The 20858-nt window shown below is 53.3% G+C and overlaps 1 protein-coding gene and 1 pseudogene across 1 annotated transcript; both read left to right on the plus strand.

The window, feature by feature from the left end:
* The first annotated feature begins 7189 nt into the window (after window positions 1–7189).
* On the plus strand, window positions 7190–9231 carry LOC141916313 (mast cell protease 1A-like). Its single transcript, XM_074808679.1, has 5 exons — window positions 7190–7282; window positions 7380–7524; window positions 7716–7851; window positions 8175–8426; window positions 8756–9231. Exons 1-5 carry the CDS (start codon window positions 7219–7221, stop codon window positions 8888–8890), a joined length of 732 nt encoding a protein of 243 aa, XP_074664780.1. The 5' UTR covers window positions 7190–7218; the 3' UTR covers window positions 8891–9231.
* Window positions 9232–12105: 2874 nt separating this feature from the next.
* Window positions 12106–15667, plus strand: LOC141916323 (granzyme E-like; annotated as a pseudogene).
* Window positions 15668–20858: the final 5191 nt, after the last annotated feature.

A 20858-nucleotide genomic window follows, 5' to 3' on the forward strand; every position in this document is an offset into this window, starting at 1 on the left:
GCGTGATGAGTGGAGAGATCCTAGGCTGAATTGCAGCATAGACAAAGGAAAATGCAAAGGAAGTTCCTGCTGCAGGAAGTCATGTGCGAGCAAGAGTGGTTTTCATAAAAAGTTGAGGGCTCCATCCTTCACATTCACCCTTTCAGCTGGTGTTTTGGGCTTTTCTATCAGCAGCATGGAAAGAAACTCACGCTGATAAAGTCAGCAGATGACCCCAAGATTGAAGGAGCGGAAATCAGCAGGAAGGCTGGGCCATGAGTGCAGCTCAGTCCAGAGGAGTGCAAGGTTGCACATTCAGCACAAGGAGCACACTCCCAAATGGGCTGGGCAGATGCTCCTGGCACAGCACTGGAATCAAAAGGGTCAATGTGATTCTTGCACATCACCCCTGCTTTCTTCTTGCTTCAGGCTGAGCCTCCAGCTAATGTGTCTGCTCAGGACAGAACTGGTGGGGCACCCCTAAAAGATCAGAGGATGAAGAAACTCTCCTTGTAAGGGGCTCTAAGTAGCTTCACAAATAGCTGGCAGCAGCATGTGAGCAGTCTCAGGAAAGAGGTATCTGATAGGAATGAGCTCTTTGTCAGGGAGATCTGCAGAGAGTGTGAGACAGGTGGGGGGCAAGTGCTTTTGGTTGCAGGAGTGCTTGAGGCAGGTAAGCAGCTGAGAGAGCTCAACACACTCACCCATAGGGTGCCAGGTCCTCTGGACCAGCAAAATATTGTAGGCTTTTCCTAATGCCCCTTCCACAAGCACATCAGGTGCTGCCTAAAAGGCAGGGTTGATTATTTTGTCAAGAGCTCTTCCAGTGAGACAAAACCTTGTTCGTTACTCCGTCCTAGCACCTGGCTTGTTTGGCTTTTCCGTAGCGGAGAGGATGGGGTACCTGTGAGGCACAGCACGCTTTCGCAGCACGTCATGAGGGGGACTGGCTCTTGGAAGTTGCCTGAGCTGCATCCCAGCCCTTGCTGCTGCCCTTCCAGCACCCTCTCGCTTCTGCCCCCCAACAGCCTGCCGAGCTCCTGCCTCACAGCAAGTCACACCTCAAACACTGCTCCCATCCCACGGCAAGTCAGGCCATGGTCCCATAGGCTGGGGGGCCTGGGGGGACTTGTGTCCCCTCCACTCCATGCAATCAGCTCAGCAGGGTGGGGCCCCACGTACCCCTCAGAGCTGCTGCTGCCCAACCCGAGGCAGGGGGTTCCCAGCTCCGTAGCTGGGGTCAAACAAGGCTCCCCCTCATCTGGACGCCTGCACGAGGGAGAGTTCCTGTTCTGCAGCGGCTCCCCATTGCTATCTGCACAGACGCAGGCTGAGCTTTATCTTGGTACTTCTCTTTTGCTGCCGTTTCAGTTCAGATGTTCTTTCTTTGAAATGAAGGGGGGTGGGGGAGGGACACCCCACCCTGAAACATTTCTCATCTCTTTCCTTCAGATCAAGACCACAATCTGCTTGAAACTGCCTGATAGCTGCTGAGTGCTGGGCTTGGAAGGACAAGGGGAGATATGGGGGCCAGCTGCAGTCCCCTGAACCCTCTGCAAGTGCCATGGCCATGGCAGGTTTCACAGATGCTGAGGTGAGGCACCTCAGCAGCAGAAGCCCTGGAACCCTCCACAGCCTGCTCCTACCGAGGCCAACAGGAAGGCGAAAGAACCTCAGCCCCAGAGGGAAGAGTTTGTCTGCAGTCTGGGACACCCAGAGAGGAGCAGGCCAGAAGCAGCCTGGAGCCTGGCTCCCTAGGTTTGTGGCCAGTGGCATGCCTGGCCACTCCTGCCCTGAGACCGCCTGGTCCTGGGAGGGCATCCAGCTCCAGATTGTGGGCGGCCATGAGCAGCTGCAGGAGAAAGACAGCAAGTTACAAATGCAAGATAAAATATCGATGATTTCTATTGAGGTTTTCCTGCTGTGCTGCTGCACAGTTCTGATTAAAACTTGTATTTTCAAACATTCTGATTAAAAAAAATCCCTGGGTGAAGCTCTGTGGAGAGCTCTGCTTGGTGGGCCTAGCCAGGCAACCCCCAAGCTGGCTTATGAACAGCTGGCATCTCCATCTCTGTCCCACAAAGGCTCCCTCCCCACCTCCCCACCCACCCATCCTGTCCCCGCTGTGTGGCCTCAGCACAGCTCAACATCAGCCAAAGCATCCATTTGCCCGCAGGTGTTTTTCTGCTCCAGGAAGGGTGGAGTTGTGCTGGTTTAAAAATGACTGATCGTTCCTGGCAGTTGCTTGGTTGCATGTCCTAGCTTTGGTCTCTTCTACTGTGCAGCAGCAGGCAGTCATCTTTCCAGTGGCACATCCCAGTCCCCAACGTGGCAGGTTGCTTCTGGCCCCAGAGGAGCTGGGAAGAGCCAGCAAAGCCCCTCTGACGTGGGCTGACACCAAACCCTGGAGACGTGGCCCTTCACAGTGCTCAAAGAACTGTCCCAGGCACAGTTGTTGTGCCTGGATGTCAGTTCATTGAAATTGGGTGGTGATGATGGTGGGTCTCTGTAGGAAAAGAGTCTCTGAAGTGCATCTCTGGATTTGAAGGAAAACAAGAACATGAAAGTTTTAGGATCATCTCTGTTAGGCCACAATAATGACCTTAAATATAAAAGTTTTATTGATTTTTTTTTAAAGTGCCTTTTCTTTAGAAACTTGCATTCCCTCAATGCAAAAATATTAAACAGAAAGCAAACAGCTTTATAAAACGCACCACCACCACCACCACCCCCCAATATAATTACTTGGAAGTCATCCCAATAAAACACACTATCAGTGGGCCAGCCCAGACCCTGTCTCCCATGGTGTCACATCTCTCCCTCCTTTGCAACAGGTTTGAGATTTTAACCTTTTGGCTGATCTGCAGTGAAAGGTGTTGAGCATTTCCAGGACGGGAGCTTTGGAGGCATTCATCCCTTAGCATCCCGCCAGAGTGAGCATACCACAAATGCAGACTCCTGAGTCTTGCTTGTTCTTTACAGTGTGGCATTTCATGCAGCTCCTGACAGCCACAGGCAATTGCCAGAGAAGAGATTCCTCCCCTCCCTAGGTCTGGATCTTGGCCTGGGTAGCTCAGAGGGGCTGGAGAAGCTGGACCAGCTCAGTGCCTGGTCTCCAAATGCTGTGCCCAGCACTGGTTCTCCTACTGCACCTGGGAAAAGCTCAGCTTTCCCCCAGCATCTTCTGCCCTGTAACCATGTCTCCAGTGAGCAGCCACATCCCCAGGAGGGAGTTGCACAGTGCTCCCACTACCCCCACTCAGTGTGGCATGGCCAGCCATGGCATGACCAAGGCCACGAGGCTGCTCCAGAGACCTGACTGGAGCCTCTTGCCTGGGGACCCATAAAATCCCTCATGTGAGCTCATCAAGGTTGTTTTGCACCCTCTGGGGCTGGGCCTAGCTCAAGGCCAGACCTGTCCCCACAGGCTCAGAGCTGAGAGCTGTTTCTTCCCATGTTCGTGCAGGGATGGCAGGGAGGAACCAGTCCTCACCCAGGAAATGGGGCAGGGAGGGCTCAGCGTAAACAGCAGGGTGATGCCTGCGCAAGGGGGAGCTGGCAGGGGTGTGGTGCCAAGCACCACAGGGAGGAAATCGCCTAGTTTGAAACCTAACCTGACCACTGTAGAGGAAGGACATACCCCCCTGTGGTTAGTGCTGCCTGGCTGGGGCAGGGGCAATGCGTTTACTGGCAGCAGGGCTGGGGCTGCTGCACTGTGACTGGAGAACACAAATTTATCCCAAACTCTGCTGCTTACCATCATGTGCATCACTTCCTCCAGCTGCTGTTTTTCCTCTATGCCTGTTATACATAAGAATACTAAGCAGTTTGGGACAGAGAACTGCTGTCTGGTTTCTCCTGTCTGCAGCATAGCCTGGCTCTGGTACTGACCCACCGTCTGTTAACAGAGCAAGAAGTAAATTCAAATGGCCCTGGGCATCTGAGCTCGGAGCCTTCAGCTCAGCACCACTGGGATCAAGGAGAAAGCAAGACCTTTGCACAAGGTTACTGCAGGATACAGACTCGTGGAGAGAGCTGCTGCTCACAGAGAGAAACTAGGGATCAGAGCACAGTGGGAGCCCTGGGTTTGGGAGTAAGGTTTTAATCAAACAAAAGCCCCAATGCCCAAGGACTAGCATGCAGGTTAGCCCCTGCTCCCAGACCTCTCTGCCCGTGTTCATACAGCCCTGCTACGAGCCCACTGGCTCTTCTGACATGCTGGAGACTGCTCTGGGCAGTAAGAGAGGCACTTATTTATCTGTTGGCTTGTTTATACCTACACACATACTTTGATTTTATTTCCAGGAACTGTCTCAGGGGTTTTCCATTCTCATACCGCAGCTCCCCCTCAGATGCCTTCCTCCCAGCAATGCAGACTAACTGGCAGCGCAGCCCCACTCCCTCCCTCCTGGAACACTTGCCCTGTCAGCTTGCCCGTGTGCCCCCAGCACGGGTACCCCGCTGTCAGCTTGCCCAGAGTCCCCCAGCTTCCAGCCCTGGCTGAGAACAGTGAGAACTGTCCCAAGCGGACAGGGGAGGAAGGGCTGGAAATGTTGTGCTTCTCTAACCTGTGAGCAGGGTGCCGGAGGTCACCTTATCCAAGATGGCAAAATCAGCCCAGCACCAGCTCGCCGGGCACGCTGCAGACAGAGGTGATGACAGCACCTAAGCGCTGTGCTTGTGCCAGGCCTGGCAGCACTGCCCTTGCAGGGCATGTCTGCCATGAAGCAGCACCCTCACTGCTTGCCAAATGGGTTTTTAGGACAGGTCTTCCCCCTGATCCATTATCCTTTGATGGAGCCTTGGAGCTGTCTGTGCTTTTTAACCTGAAATCACACTCAGCAGGAAGCAAAGCTGGTATCAGATTTTGGACAGTTTAAACTACTTCTCACAGACCTGCCTTAGGATTGGTAACCAGAGACTGCTCCAGAGATGGTGATTTAGGATTAAAGGAAGCCTAATTTTCTTCAAGTGACGTGCAGGGCCCTGAGGAGTGTTGGCAGAAAGTGCCCCATGGAATGGGCACACAAACAGGGTCTTTGAGCAGAAAAATCTCCCATAGCAGGACCAAGAATTCAGGTAGAGTGGGGCGGGGTGGGGGGAGAAGGGTGCAGCACTGAAGCCTCCGTGTGCTAGTTGTTCTCTTGCCTTTGTCTAATGTGTTTTTTCACAGTTCCTGACTGCAGATTTTCATCAGTTCCTGGCTGCAGTTACAAGCCCAGATTAGTTTATTTAAACCAGATACCTGCAGAGAACCTGCAGTGACCTCAGACAGAGCTTCTGGGAGGATTCCTGCCTAGGTGAACCAGGGATTAAAAGGCAGTATTACCCCCTACCTCCCCAGTTCTCCCCATCCTTTCAATAGCAAATTGTTCATCTGCACAGTAGAGGAATATGTTTTGGAGCAGCTGCTTTGCTTAAGAACAGCTAGCAACTGCCCACAGCTTCACTGGGCATGAGAGGAGAGGAGGGCACTGCTCCAGCTTTAGCAACTGGCATGCTGGGCACAGGCCTCCCTGCCCTACCTTGCAAGTGTTCACACAAGCCAGTGGCACTTCCACATTTCCTGGGCTCTGTCCCTCTTGTCACATAAGCACAGCCTCTGGGGAGGAGTGGTGGCCGTGGCCAGGCACTTGCCTGCTGGTTTGCCCCCGAGCCAGACTTTGGTGCCAATGGGGCAAAGCAAGGGAAAGGGCTGGACGTCAGGGCTCAGAGGAAATTTCTGGAGGACGTCTGAGGGAAGGTTTAATCTTGACCAACACTCAAAATAGGAGGGATGAGGCTGGGTGCGGGAGCAGTGCAGAACCTGGCTGCGCTCTCATGACAGCTTTTGTCCTTCTGGTAGCAGAGAGGCCTCATGGCTCCAGTGCGGCACGCTGCTGCCTCCTCTGTGGCCCCTCTCTGCTGTGGCTGTCCCCAGACCCTCACATGCTCTCGTGCTGGAGCAGAGTCAAGAGTTGTTGAAAGTCTGTGAGCACGGAAAAGATACCCTTCCAGGATGCAATCCCTCCTGAGCAGATCAGACACTTCACACAGCATCAACCCTAATAGCTTTACACTTTGCTGCGGGCACGCAACAAGCCCCAGGGAGCGAGAAACAATGCAGCAAACTGGGGACAACGGGGCAGTGGGGAAAATTAAGGTAGATAAGGGCTAGGAAGTGTGAACAGAAAGGACAACTTTAAACAGCACAGGACTGTATAGCACAGCTCCCTCTGAGCTTACAGCCAGAGAGTCAGGCAGCTCTTCATACAAAGGACAGTCTCAGCTGCCATCACAAACCATACTTAGGCAATTGGAGGCCCAAAGATCAGAGGGAAAGAGCAGACAGCCACCAGCTAAGGCAGTGTGAGAGCCAGGAATAGGAAGAACACAGGTGTCCTGAGCCCCAGGTCCGTGCCCTTGACACAAAGATTTGGTCACCTCTTTGAAACAGGGTCACCGGGGACAGCCCAGTGGTGGTTTCTGTTCAGGACCACAAGGTTACGAAGAGACAAATGCAGCAGGATTGGTGCTCAGTTTAGCACTTAAGCAAATCACATGTTGCTAGGGGCAAAGTGAAGACAGCAATTGCAGCGTAGTTTGCAGGTAACTCAGGTCAGGGAAGGGAGAGCAGAGAATCCAGAGCGGGGTAGATGAAGGCTTCCCCTGGTCCATTTAAACAGATGTGCCAGTGGCCAGACGAGCTGCAGAGGGGAAACCATAGAGGGGAAAGTGCATCTGCAGTCATCGCACTCGCCAACAAAGCATGAAGTGACCTGACCACCCCCAGGAGCAAGTGGCATGAGCTACTGAAGTTACAGTATAAGAGAGCCTGATTGCCAGAGTGCGAAGACACCAGGCTTTGAAGCAGGTGGATGTGACCAGCCCTGCAGTCAAACTGTGGGAGAAATGCTAAATCACACCTCAAAATTACCCTAGGACACCTCTCCCAGTCAGCATCCCTGAGGCTTTGGGACTGTGGCATACCACGCTCTCTCTGCCCTGGCCTTTCTGTCCTGCTCTATCACTCATAAATCACAGCCTCAGGGCATGTGGGGCATGTGAGCCGGCTGGGGCAGCAGAGATGCAGATAGACCTGCAGGGATGCAGCACTGCTCTGATTAGCACAATCAGGGTATCACACATGGTTTCCTGGCTGCTGGGTACAGCTGGTCCCAGAGTATAAAACCAGCCCTTGGGCACTAGGAGACTCAGACTTCCACGCATCTTGGAAGGAGTGTCTTGCTGTGAGAAGAGATGTGCCAACCCAAGCCACTGCTGGCCCTGCTGCTCCTGCTTTCCTGCCCATGGGCCAATGCCAGTAAGCTGGGGCGCCGCAAACTGCTGTGCGTGAGGCTGCTGGTCTGGGCTCTGACCTCAGCAGCCACTGGCTCATCCTGTGGTGGGGTATCTTTCAGGTGCTCTTCGGGGTCAGATTGTGGGCGGCCATGAGGCTCAACCCCACTCCCACCCTTACATGGCATACCTGAAGACAGATGCGTTTGCCTGCGGAGGCTTCCTGGTGGCCCCTGACTGGGTGATGACAGCCGCACACTGCCTGGGGTGAGTATTTCATACAGGGGCTTTATCCCCTTCTTCCTCCCCTAACCTATGAGGTCCATCACAGGAGTAATTTTGGAGTAGGTTCCTCTTCCTCCTGTGCTGAGCAGCTCTCTCCACCTGCCTGCAAAAGGGGAGGGACGTGGGTGAGACCCAACCTGTTTTTCCCCTCTCCCCTCTGCTGCCATGGCCAGGAATACCACGGTCATCCTGGGGGCTCACAACATCCACGAACCAGAAACGACCCAGCAGGTCCGGGGAGTTCTCAGTTACCACCAGCACCCTGAATACGACCCCAGCACCACGTCTAATGACATCATGCTGCTCAAGGCAAGGCAGTCCTGCAGCGGGCAGTGGATCGGAGGGTCGAGTGGGGCTGTGGGTCTAGCAGGGTCTGGGCAGAGCACATCCTTGCTGTTAGCTCCTTCTGCAAACCATCAGCTGCTTCTGCCCATGAGTGCTGGAAACAGGCAGGAATGGGAGAGACCTGGGAGGGAACCGTGGGCAGGGCTTGGAGCCACATGCCCCATTCACAGCAGCTCACCAGCACTTACAGTGCTCTATGTCCTGCCAGACCTCCCCTACCTCTGCGCACAAAGTGTCCTTCAGCTGTTCTGCTCACAGCTTTCTCCAAAAACCTTGCTTTCTCCCAGCTGACAGCAAAGGCCACTCTCAATGACTACGTCAAGACCATTCCACTGCCCAAGACCAGCAGCGACCTCCCCACGGGCACCAAGTGCAGCATAGCTGGGTGGGGCCTGATCGATGACGACCAGGTGACCAACAAGCTCTTTGAAACCAAAGTCTCCATCTACAGCCGCAGGAAATGCATCCGCTTCTATCCACATCTCAACACCGGCATGGTCTGTGCTGGCAGCTTCCACGAGCTCAGGGATTCCAGCCAGGTATGGGCTGCCGACGGGCTGGGGGCTTGGCCGCAGGGCAGGCAGGCTCTCTGGTAGCAGGGGCTGCTGCTGGCACAGACCTAGCTGGCTCCCAGGAGAGGTGGCAAGTACTTGATTTGTGGGTCCCACATGGACTAGCTCTCTGGATGCCCTGACACCACGGTCCCTGTGCAGTTCCAGGGGTAGAGCCCCGGCTCACCTGCTCTGGACAGCGCCTCCAGCTCAGTGGGCGTGTGGGGCAGGAGCAGAGCCTGGGCAGGGAGGGACCAAGGTGAAACATATTCCCACAGGGAAGAGGCCTCTAAAACCAGTCTCTCATCTGTCCTCAGGGAGATTCTGGTGGGCCCCTGGTATGCAATAAGGTGGCACAAGGCATCGTTTCCTTCGGGTATGACACCCCACCTGGTGTCTACGCCCGCATCTCCAACTATCTGCCCTGGATCAAAAAAACCCTGAAGAAGTAGCAGCAGTAGCACTCATTCCGGCGTTGGTGCAACCCTGGAGACTCTACTGGTTTCCTTCCTGCCCCTGCTGAAGGCTTGGCTCCCTCCTCTCTCCTTGGGAACCTGAGTGACCTGACCAGTGTGCACGAAGGTCCCCTTCTTTCTGCTCTGAGGTTGCTGGCTGTCCCCTTCCCTGCCCATCTCAGGCAGCCAGTTCAGGGCCATGTTAAATCACCCTGACAGAAGCAGGGATTGTCTTAGATGGCACCAGAAAGAGGCCCCGTTTCCTTCAGAGATAACCCTGTCCCTGCTTGAACCCTGCTGCACTTAAAATACCCACAGTAAACTCAAAGCTGCATTTCCCGGAGTGTGTCTTCTTTCTTGCATCTTGCCCCATGAAGAAGGGAGGGAGAGTCTAGCTGGTGAAAGAGAGAGGTCAGCCTCTTGGGACAGAGGCAGTCATACCTCTGCACCCAAGGAATTGCTGGCAGACTTGGAGGACAAGAGCTACAGTTGTCCTTCCTGGGGTCATGGGGGTGAGCGTGTTGCAGGCAGAGAAACTGCCCAGGTAGAAATGGGCTGGGAAAAGCAATGTGCACACACTCCATTCACCAAGTCCAGCAACGTCACCACCTTCCTGGGAGCAGCTGACAGCCAGGATGTGGTGTGTCAGCAGGTACCAGGGGTCAAAAGCTGCCATTCCCTGCAAAGTAATGACTGTCCCCTCCGCAGGGACCTCCTGCCTGGGTGATGTTGCACCCTAGGACACAGGGCAGCCAAAACAGCAGACCGGGTCACGGGGGAAACCAGGCTAATTTTTTCAGCTGTTTGAGCTGTAAGAGGGTCCAGCAGGTGAAAGGAGCCAGACTTTTTGTGGACTGTGCTGTTTCTGACCCGCCTTGGGCACAGTGGCAGCTGAGATCCCAGGGACAAGGCTGTAGGATCCCAGAGAGGAGACGTACTCCAAGTCCCAGCTGTTGCATACCAGTGCTTCCAGTCTTTGCCTCTGCCATCCTCCAGCAGCCACAGTCCTGCATCTCCTGAACAGCAACGTGATGTCCTGGGTAGAGGTGTTGATACAGTCTCTGAAAGGATTGTACTGAAAGGGTTGATAAAGGACGTGGGTTTGCAAAAGTACCTGACCCCATGCCACTTCCTCCTTTCCTCCCATGCCAACTATAGTGGGAGAGCCCGACTCTTTCCCTGGAGAAGGCAAAGGTGAGTCCTAGCTGGAGCTGTCTGCCTTGAAGCTTCTTGGCATGTTTCTGTCCCTCTCAGGAGGGCAAGCCCAGCCCCAGCAGCACAGCATGAGCAGAGACTGTTCTAGCAGTTGCACAAAACCAAAAGGGCCTCTGACTCTCCCCTCAGATGAGTGATGCTCAGAGGTGAGCTGCTTCTCCCCACAAAGGATGTTCTAGCACCATTTTCAGACAGCCGCTGCACTAGAGTCTGAATGACTTGCACCAGCCTCTCCTTCCATGGCCTAAACTCTAAGCCCTAGTCTCATTTATTCCAGCTAGTTTCTGATGGCATCTCTCATATACAGACAGGAGAGTACTAGACACTTCCCTGGAGGAGGATGACAAGGGGTAGAGACAGGGCACTGGTAAATAAGTGAGCTGCAGAACTCCCTGGTGCAGGATGACAGATGTCTGTGCAAGTTCCAGAAGAGATCAGACAGGTTTGCATCGGGGAAACCCAGTGGCAAATTTTAAACATACAGAAACTGTGTGCAATTCAAGGGAACGGGATGTTTGCCCTGTTCTCATAGTCTTTCCAAGGCTCCCACTAGCCACCTCTGTGAGAGGGAGGAGATGGCCTGAAGTCCAGCCCTGGGTGTCTGCTCTTATGTTCTCCCTGTTCTTGCCAGGGATGAGGGGAAACTACGTCACCTTTGACTTCAGCACCCATGCCACTCTGGGGAAACAGAAGCGTCCATGGTTTGGGCTTCTGCTAACAGCTGCCTATCAGCCTGGAAATCTGCTGCAACTGCTTATCTGAGTAGTACAAATCTTTGTCACGGCAGGGTTTTCCTTGAAGCTCCAGCTGCTGCAGTCTTTGCACGAGAATGGCATCTTTTAGCTTAAAAATGTGTTTTGCCCTGTGGCATGGGGGGGGGCAGATGGGAAAGCAAATTTACTGGCAGCCAGGTCAGTGAGGGCAGCAAGCCCCAGTTCATCACAGCCAAAGGCAGGAACGTCTCACAAACATGCCCACCTTCCGCCTATCACTGGAGCCTGTGCACTGGTGCCATTGGGGAGCAAAGGGACATCCTGGGGGCCAGGGCTGGGGGGACCGTGTTCAGCTGCCGCAGGGCCTGGTCCAGGGAAGACGGATCCCCACTATGCACTGTGGAAAGGCACCTTGGCACTTGTTTGGCATCTAAAAATCTCTGCCTGCCAGGGTGGGGTCAGCACTGACTGCGACACCCTTGGACATGACCCGTCCCAGAGGAACAAGACCAGCTCCAAGGAGACTTGTCGTTGGGTTATCTCTGGCTAGTGAAGGCGCAGAATCCCAAAGCTGTATCTCTGTCTCCATCCACCCTCGATGCGTCAGAAGGAAAGTGAGCTCCTCACCCAGGGTCAAGGAAGAGTCTTCTTGTCTCCTCTCACACTGGCTGGTGTGAGACAGCAAACTCCCCAATTTAATGGTGAACAATTACATCTGGAAAGAAACACATAAAATCGTGTCTTTTGCTGCACAAATCAGAGCCCTAAGTCAGCAGCTGGTGCAGAACAGAGACCTCGTGTCAACAGCAACAGTCACGCTGCTGTGGGCCACGCTCCTGAAGCTGCCATAACAACTTCTTGCTCTTGCATAGCCACGGCCAGTGTGGTGTTATAGATGCACTCACACCAGTTAGCCAGGACCACACCTACAGAGAAAGAGCAGAAGGGTCCTCAACTGCCACTGCACAGTCTTTGGAACTGGTACATTGAGTGAAAGAAATCTTGTTCTTGCAGGGCTCATGATAAAAATCAAGAGTTTGCAAGTGCAAAAGAACAAATACGTGCCACAAGGGAAAAGCACACTGGCAGGCAGTGATGAGGGTAGGTATGCTCCCTGCAGCTTCCAGTTCAAAGGCAATGGGTTAAAATTGGCTCTGGGTTTAGAAGGACGTCAGATACCCCAGATCAGGCCCAAGATGAAGGTGGGTTGATGCCCAAGGCTAAGGCTGACTGAATTCCCCTCTCAGATCGCTGAGGCATGCAATTTGCAGATAGATTAATCAGATGAGTCTGACTTCTGTGGTTTCCTGGAGTCTAGTCTCAGGCTATAAAACCTAGCTGGGAGCAGGAAGAGACCCCAGCTGCAGCCTCACCTCCAAGGGATCCACTGAAGCCAAGGACGGTATGATGAAGCACCTGCAGAAACTCCTGCTCTCCCTCCTGCTGGTGACATGCCCCCCCGCCAAAGCCAGTAAGTAGAGCAGCCTGGAGGCGAGGAGAGGGCTGGGGAAAGAAGAGTCCCAGACAGCGCATCCTGCGCCCTGTGTCCTCCGATCCCCTCATCCTCAGTCCCATCCATTGCAGATTATTCCAGGAATCGGATGGAGGGAGGAGGTGAAGCCAAGACCCACTCCACACCCTACGTGGCCTATCTGCAAGGAAAGGACAACCATTTCTGCGGAGGTTTCCTAGTGGCCCCGAACTGGGTGATGACAGCGGCTCAGTGCTTCGTGTAAGTTTTTGCTATGTTCATACAGCACCTGGCACAACAAGATTGTCGCACTGCCATGATCCGGGTACCATCTAGATGGAGGTCTAACAGTCTGAGTTGCTTCCTTCATGGCTGTGGCCAAACTCTTCCCTAGCAGGGAGTACAGGCTGCACTGCTGGGGCAGGGCAAGGCTGTGGGGGCTACCACTGCAACAGCAGGGCTGTGTCTGCAGCTCTCCCTTGAGCCATCCTTCCCCACGTCCCTCCCCAGCTCACGTTCAGATACTTACCTTTATTTTGTTATTCCCCCTCCATGACTCATTTTATTCTTCCCAGACATCAACAATGAGAAGCCAGACTGGCTTCTTCCCCTGCTGTCACTGACCTGCTGGCATAGCAGGGATTGCTGGTGTCAGGCTTTCCCCTTTCTGCCACAGACCTCTAAGACTGATATCAGAATTAATAATCTCTTATGAGCAAGCTGCTGGCCCAGCTCTCTTCCATCCCTCCAGCTGAAGAAACTGGGGCATGGACATGCCAGAGGGCTTTTCTAGGTGTGCGTAACTCTGGGCGTAGCTACTACACTCCTCAGGCCTGACAGCTTTGCCCCGGTGCCAGTAACCCAGGCTCAGGGCCAGTCCCCACATCTGAGCAGCAGAAAGGAGGATCAGCAGAACCCAGGAGCCCAGATGCCCAAGCCCCACCTGCTAGATTGAGAGGGACTCCTACCTGTACCCAGGGTGTCCTCCCCTGCCCTCCAGGCAGCCCCTTCTGCAGATGATGTAGAGGCCAATAAAGATACGTTGGCCCAGAGCAGGGTCCTGATTTAGAAATCCCTCCTTGGTGCCATGGACTTCCATGGGCCTGCGAAGCCTGGACCAACAGTCCACACATCTTAGTACACAGCAGCAGCACTGGACCAAATCCATTCAGCTCGAGATCCAGAGGTAAAGTAACCCTCGCAGAGCGAGCTCTGGTCTGTCAGACAGGAACTTGCTCTGCCCCTTGGCTGGGTAGATTTATTGGCAGAGCTCGTTGCTCGTACCATTCCTCTTTAAAGCCCAGACAGTCTCTCCTGGCCATGTCCCTGGGAGATGAGCCTCAGTGTTACCATGGAAGACAGGAGAAAGCTAATGACATATACTGCGCTTCATTTTACCAGACACAAGCCTCTAACTGTCATCCTTGGAGCCCACACAATCCAGAGGAGAGAGGAAAGCTGGCAAACATTTGAAGTCCAAGAGTATCACTGCCACCCAGACTTCATGAGTCCTAAGAAGGGAAATGACATCCTCTTGCTGAAGGTAACTACCTGCCTGGAGCAGCTGCATGGTCCCATCTGCCTGACGTGCAGGGCTGAGCTGTAACCCTGGAGCGGGAAGGGACAGCCTTCGTCACAAAGCATTTACAGACCAAGCATTTATTTCTGTATTTCCTGTCCCCTTTGCCAGCTGAAAGGCAATGCCACCAGCAACAGCTACGTTAGGACCATTTCCTTTGAAAAATCAAAAGTCCCTGGTGGGACTGCGTGCAGCATAGCCGGCTGGGGCTACAAAACACCTGCTGCCACGTTACGCGAAGCCACCGTCACCATCATCAAACAAAGGGACTGCCTCAGCCACTACCCTGGGCTTGCTGACAACTTGATTTGTGGCCGCAGTGGATCTGCTGGGGTACCTGAAAAGGTCAGTTTCTGACTTGGGGAGTAGAAAGCTGCAGGGGAGGTTTCAGCCAGGTGCTGGGCACAAACCTGATCTGGGCTAAAGAACTTCACTGAAAAGGTACTGTCTAAAATTGCTTCTTGTTGTCCCCTCACTCTCTCCTCCCCTGCATCAGTCCATGCTTCCTCACCAGCATCCCTCTCTCTTGCTGTCCTGGCACAAGAGGCGCCCTGGGTCTTGATCTCCAAGGATCAGACTCTCCAAGGAGCAGCAGCATTCCTGCTGACTGCAGGCATCATGCTTGTGCTCACCCTGAGTGAAGCAAAGGGATAAGGGGATCCTTGTCTTCCCACAGCAGAGGACCGAGGAGTCTGCAACAGAACAACAGGACAACAGCATGGCCAAAGAGGGGCTCGCCCGAAGTCTCACAGCTGGTCTGAGTGCACTTCGTAGTGCTCTGCAGCCAGCAGAAGGGCAGAAATGAAACGATGCTTTAAGCTTCAGCATTTGCCCGGCTGTAGTTGTGCTGGGTCCCAGGCAAAACTGCCAATGGTCCCTTTTGGACCCAGAGCCAACAGCATCCGTTGCGAGTCCAAGCTTCTCCTGGGGAAGCTCTGTCCTGGTATTTGCAGTCTCCCTGTTCTTTGCAAATGCACTCTCTTCCTGGGGACACCACATAAATCAACCCTGATCTCTCTCCTCCTCCATTTTACAGGGTGATGCTGGGGATCCACTTGTCTGCAACAACAAAGCCTATGGCATCTTCTCCTATAGGCATAACAATTGGCCCGGTTTCTACACACACATTGCTCCTTACCTTCCCTGGGTCAACAGTGTCATGAAGTCAGCATGACCCTACTCTCCCTTCAGCTGCTGCCCTGGAAAACTCATGCTTCAAGGCCCCATGCTCACCTGCTCTTTCTTCCTTTCTCCCTGGGAAACATCTTCCACTGATCCTCATGGACATGGCAAGGACTTCTCTCTGGCAAAGCCAAACTATGGCAGTGGGGGCTTGGTGCAGAGATTGCAGCTTGATTGCATTTGTTCCCTGTGCATGCTAGGGAGTGCCCATTTACACAGTGCACTCTTCCATACTTTGCTGCTCTGATTTACCCCTTTGTCAGGCTGCTTGTGGCTACAGCTCTAGAAAGGAAGCAGCAGGACAGCCCTGAGTGAGGTGACAGTAGCTGTTGGGATGTCTGCCGCCCTTTGGGGTAGGCAATACAATTAGATCAGCGGATCCAAAGAGCAGCCTCCTCCCTGCCCCTTGCACTTGTGACATCAGATGCCTGGACCCCCTTTGCCCAAGCCCTGGGGTTAGAGATTTGTCCCAGCTCCAGGAGAACACTTTCAGCTCCTGCTTCAGTACTGCTGCTGTGTCCCCTACCTCTGAAACCTGCTGCCTCTTTTCTCCCCTCTTGCTGTAGCTCTAGTATGGTAAGAATACATAAAAACAATAAATTGCATCTGCATTTGAGAGCCTTTTTCCTTCTGTGATGTGGATTTCTCTCAGCTGCTGGCTCCAGCCCTGAACAGCTCAGAAGAAAGTCACTGCTTAAACAGCTGAATCCCAAGCTGGGAGTTTCTACCCTAACCACTGGCCTCCATTTACTATCCCACCTAAACCCCCAAATAGGTGTCAAGCCTGATTTTCAGGGCAGGGGAAGACTCCTGGACTCCTCTCCCCGGTGTGGAGTGCTCAGGCAAAACTGAGAAACATGGTAATCAGTCACTGCCTGCCGGGAGATCATGTCCCCCCACACGCTGCAGTGTGAGCAGGCAGGAGGGAGCTGCAAGGGATCCCCAGGGCTATGGGTGCGCTCACAGCCCGTGCCCACCGGTGTGGGCAGGATTAGCCCATCTCGTCAGAGGGCAGCCTGCCTGCAGAGCACAGCAGAGCCAGGAACTGGGCCGACGCTCCAGCCCGTGCAGTGCCCAGTGCTCGGCGAGACAAGCTGACACGGGGCTGTGCCGAGGCTTCTGCTGCCTCTCGCTCAGGTCGTCGGACGCGCGGGGGGGAGCAGCAGCCCCCACACCTTTGGCTGCTCCAGCCGTGCAGCTGCCTGGAGGAGCATGTTACTGCGGAAGGAGGTAAAGTACTGGGCCAGGTCTCAGGCAGCCATCATATCCTCCAGGAGGTTTTGCTCAGAAAGAGGAACCCCGGTGTTCTCTAGAGCCAGGGCAGCCCTGAGCAGAGCCAGGCTCTCCACCACCCCGTTCTGCAGTGAGGGGAGCGCACGCAGAGACTGCTGTCCCTCTCAGGCAGACGTCCAGCTCACCAGCCTCCAAGAGCACTCTGCCAAACTCCACAGCCCCGCTGCAGAGGAGCGATGGTAGAGACAGCCCGCACTCCTCGCCGACACTCGCCCGCCCGCCTGGACCACCGGACGAGCTCCTTCACCAGCACCTCCCACCACAGCCTGTGAGCTTCTCAGCTCCTTGCTGTTGGCTTCCAGGCAGTGGTCACATTCTCTGGGGGAGGCCAGATAGATGAGAGCAATCACACTCTCGAAGCAGCAGATCCATTTCCTCTGCTCTAACTTCTGCCCACACACATCCATGATCCTGCCAGGATGGAGGGTCAGCCAGAGGCGCAATGTTTTCCCCTTTGGGCAGGCAGTGGGTGGGACCACGGCTTTGACACGGGTCATGGATTCAGAGTCACCCAGGACTGTGCTGCCACATCTCAACAGGTTACCAGATATCAAATGAGTTACTAAATGTGATCCCAAATGCCCTCTCAGCCTGCCAAGAGCAAGTGAGCAGAAGCCTTGCCAAGCCACCTCTTGGGCAGAAGACCAGAGCCAGCTGGAACTCAACTACCTGAAATTCAAGATGCAGGCAGCATTTCGAACAAGAGAAGGCACAGAGGGGCAGAGGCTCTGCTTCCTGATAACCACAGCACCTGTCCCCAAGCAGAAGCAGAGGATACTATGGTAGGTGCTGCCTTATTTCCCACTGGGGAAGGGAGAGGCAGACAAGGGAGACAGCCCAAGGACAAGAGACATGATAGAGAAGGAAGAGGCAGGGCTCAGGGACATTGTCTGGGAGAAGGGCAATCCCATGCACTTGCCACACTCAAAGGGCTGAATTCTTTACAGGAGCTTCACCTTAACATCCCATTCTGCACTGAGAAGTGGTATTCCTCATAGGCATTTGGCTCTGCAGCACATCCCGAACAGTGGGAATGAGAGCCCTCAGCTATCCACTGCCGATGGGGCAGAAAACCACAGGGAGCCATGGGACAAGGAAGCACTGTCTGTTTGACCCGCAGGGCTGTGCCACATGTCTGCATCACAAGTTTGGCTCATCCTCAAGCCATGTTCCCCTCATCCTCCACAGTGTACATGCTAACTCACTTCCAGTTCTCTTCTGCACTCAGTTGACTAAGTTCCTCCAGCAGAGGCAAGTGCATTCCCAGCTAGACAACGTGGAGGCAGATAGCACCAAACTTGACCTTCTCTGCCTGTAGCCAGCATTGGAGTTGTCCAGCAAGCTTCATGCCTTCAGTTGTCCCCCTTCATGTGCATCTTTACACCATCTCCCAAAGCAGGCATACACTCATGCCCCTGGATGTCACAGTATAAATACCACACCCTACATGGCTATGACACCATCGTTTCATTCCTGCAGATTTCAATAGAAGAAAAAAAAAAAATCACCAAGGTCAAATCCCTGTGTGTTTTCTGACCACGGGTAACAGAGGGTGCAGAAGAGATCTATACCTATTGCTGTTCCACATGGGTACAGCCAGTCCATTCCAGAAGGCAACTTCCCCAGGGAGCTTGGACACAAGTCAGCTGCACCAACTGGGAGAGTAGCAAAGGCTTCGGTCCTGGTTCAAGCCAGAGAAAATGTGGATGCCCAGAATGCTGACCTTCACTGTGAGCAAGATGACAACAGCACCTCACACAGTAACATCTTGTGCCTCGGCTGCAAGGCACTAGTGCAATACATGATTTTATCTTGGATCTCTGCCAGTCCATAAAAAGGTAAAGTCAACCAGTAGCAATAAAGGAAACGTAACTGGAAGCACTACTCCTGTCCCCATGCTTTAACCATATCGCCACCCTTCTCTTCCCTCAAGCCCCTGTAGCTTGTGATAACATCCAACCACTGTGTTACTGAGGCATGAACCCCACAGAGTCAGCCCCAGTTTTGGTGTGCCAGGAAAGAAATCACACCCAAAGATTCAAGAGATAGAGGAAGACGTACTTCTGGGGAGTGTTTGTCTTTCCTTATGCTGGCCTTTGCATAACGGTGACTTGTTAGAGCCAATTAACATCTGCAGCAGCACTGGATACAAAACACTAGACCATTTTAAGATTTTAAGATTCCAAGTACTTTCTAAACCTAGTCTTAAAGACGCCTCCTCCAAACGTCTTAAAGCCCCACTAAACAAATTTGTCAGTGATTTTTGCTGCGGATGATGTTGCACAAGGAGAGCACATTCATGCTGTGGGTTTTGCGTGCACACAGTGCCCTCTTTGGGTTAGCAACAGCACGTGTTCTTCAGGTTCTGTCTAAACAACTGAGTTGATCCAGAAGACTTACCTCTAAAAAACCTTTTACAACAAAGCGTAAGATTCCAGTTTGGAAGTAAATTTGTGGCTAAGCTGAGAAAGGCACCTCTTTCCCCTGGGGTTCTTTACAACATTTAAACTGCTCTGAATCAAGTGTTGCAAAGCTGACACTGGGCTCAGACTTCTTTTCTAATCAGGCTGCCAAATCCCTTCCAGAAGAATTCCAACGATGTTCTCATCCTACCTTGCCTCTAACTTTGCAAAGAGCCTCACTGAAGCGATCAGCTGTTTGCAGTATTAGGGACTGGAGGTCTGAGCCACTGGGGTGGAGTATATGAACCAGCATAGCAGGAGAGACCTGCCTTTTGGATGCTTCACACAAACACCATTTATGTCGATGGCCGGGAGCTACAGATACACACCTGAGATGAAGGCAAGAGCAATTCTGGGAGCAGTGCATAGGAGTGGCCAGTGATGACAGGTGATAGCACCTGACTGGGTGTGCAGAAGAGCCCCCAGCCTGCATCTGCAGTCCCTGCTGAGCCACATCCTCGCCCATCTGGGGACTCTGGTTACCCAGAAGCTTTCACACAGCCCAAATGCTGAGTCTTGTCATACAGTCTGGTATGGGAGCCACAAAAACCCTTCAGAAGCCATGAGTTCTCAACTCAAGGTGATACAGGTGTTACAAAAAATGCTTGTAGAGGCTTAAATTCCTGATTGGACTGCATCACAGAAGATAAAACAGCTCAAAACCAGCTATACTGAACTGGTATGCCTGAAGAAAGTATACAGACAAGAGTTCATTTCAGAAATTACTAATGGTGCTAGCTTTTGCTGGGAAGCTGCTGAGATATCATGGACAGGAGACCACACATACAATTTATTTTCAACTCGCTTTACAAACCAGAGAGACGGTAGGAAGAAGATTTTGTCCAAGGTGGTTCCTGAAAACCTTCTTTCCATCCTGACTATTTCCCATCAGTTCTTACTGCTTTAAAAAAAAAAAAAAAAAAAAAAAAGGCAGGCAGCTTTTCTCTACCTGCATTCCAGAGCACTACCTTCAGAAACAGGTAATTGCAGTATTTATTCAAATGCCTTCACACCAGAAGAGATTGGCTTTGGCAATGGAGGGACTCATGGTTTCTATGTTCTGTCCTTGAGCTATCTGGAGCTTGCCACAGTGACTGCTAGGTATGATAAAAGCAGGCAGTGAAACGGGAGGCAGGACCCAGCAGCCTTCAGAGGACATATGTGCTGCACGGGGAAACAAAAACATGAACGAGAGGCCGAGAGTGCTAGATGGATGCCCCTTGCCTGAGGCCCAGGAGGTCACTGCTCTTGGCAGCACCGCTGTGTCAACCAGCTGCTGCCATTCGAACGAGCCACGCTCGTACCACGCCTCCGGCTGCCTGCCCTAGACTGCAGAGTCCCGTTTAGGGCAAGCTGGGGTCAGACACAGGAGAGAAAGCTGAAGAGGAAGGCATTATATTCCTGCTGTATGAATTTCATATGACACTTTGTTCTTCTCATGCTGGACAGGTGCTTCCCTAGCTTTCCCGAGAGCAAATGTAATGCTCAAAGAGCTTTCTCCTGCTATGAGAATGGTGGCTGTCCAGGGACAAGGCAAATCCCAAATTCTCTCTTCTTTGCCCTCTTCTTCTGCATGGGATGTTTTAATATGAAAAAGATGGAAATTGATTTCCTTAATGTGTGGGTCCACCCACATACAGAACCCCAAGGACCAGTTCTGGTGTTGGCAGTGACGTCTGTTGGCCAGGTTTGAAGGGACTTGCAGCACTCACAAACCCCCGTCCCTGGGCCAGCACACCTGACAGGAAACTCGCCCACAGCCCACTTCCGAGCGACCTCCTTCCCCAGCACCCCGGAGAGCGGGCTGCGGGCCAGAGGAAGGCTCCAGGCAGCAGTAGGCTGCTCCACACCATGACCACTCCCGGGTTCCCCTGAGCTCTCCCCGCAGGACAGGGTACCCCTCCCTCTCCAGGATGGGCAGGACTTTGTCCTCCTGCACAGGACAAAGGAGCTGAGGGCCCTCATCACCCGCTGCCGAGGCGGAGACCAGGGGCTCAGGCTTGCTGGAAACGGTTTCCTCAGTCGATGTTTGAGGGGCCCTTGGGAAAGA

Source organism: Strix aluco, chromosome 29 (assembly GCF_031877795.1).
Source record: "Strix aluco isolate bStrAlu1 chromosome 29, bStrAlu1.hap1, whole genome shotgun sequence".
NCBI lineage: Eukaryota > Metazoa > Chordata > Aves > Strigiformes > Strigidae > Strix > Strix aluco.

Excerpts from the sequence above, each read along its gene's own strand:
- LOC141916313 (XM_074808679.1), top strand. The coding sequence starts at position 7,219 with ATGTGCCAACCCAAGCCACTGCTGGCCCTGCTGCTCCTGCTTTCCTGC. Across the intron at positions 7,283-7,379 it reads CTGCCCATGGGCCAATGCCA|GTGCTCTTCGGGGTCAGATT; the intron begins GTAAGCTGGGGC and ends GGTATCTTTCAG. Across the intron at positions 8,427-8,755 it reads AGCTCAGGGATTCCAGCCAG|GGAGATTCTGGTGGGCCCCT; the intron begins GTATGGGCTGCC and ends ATCTGTCCTCAG.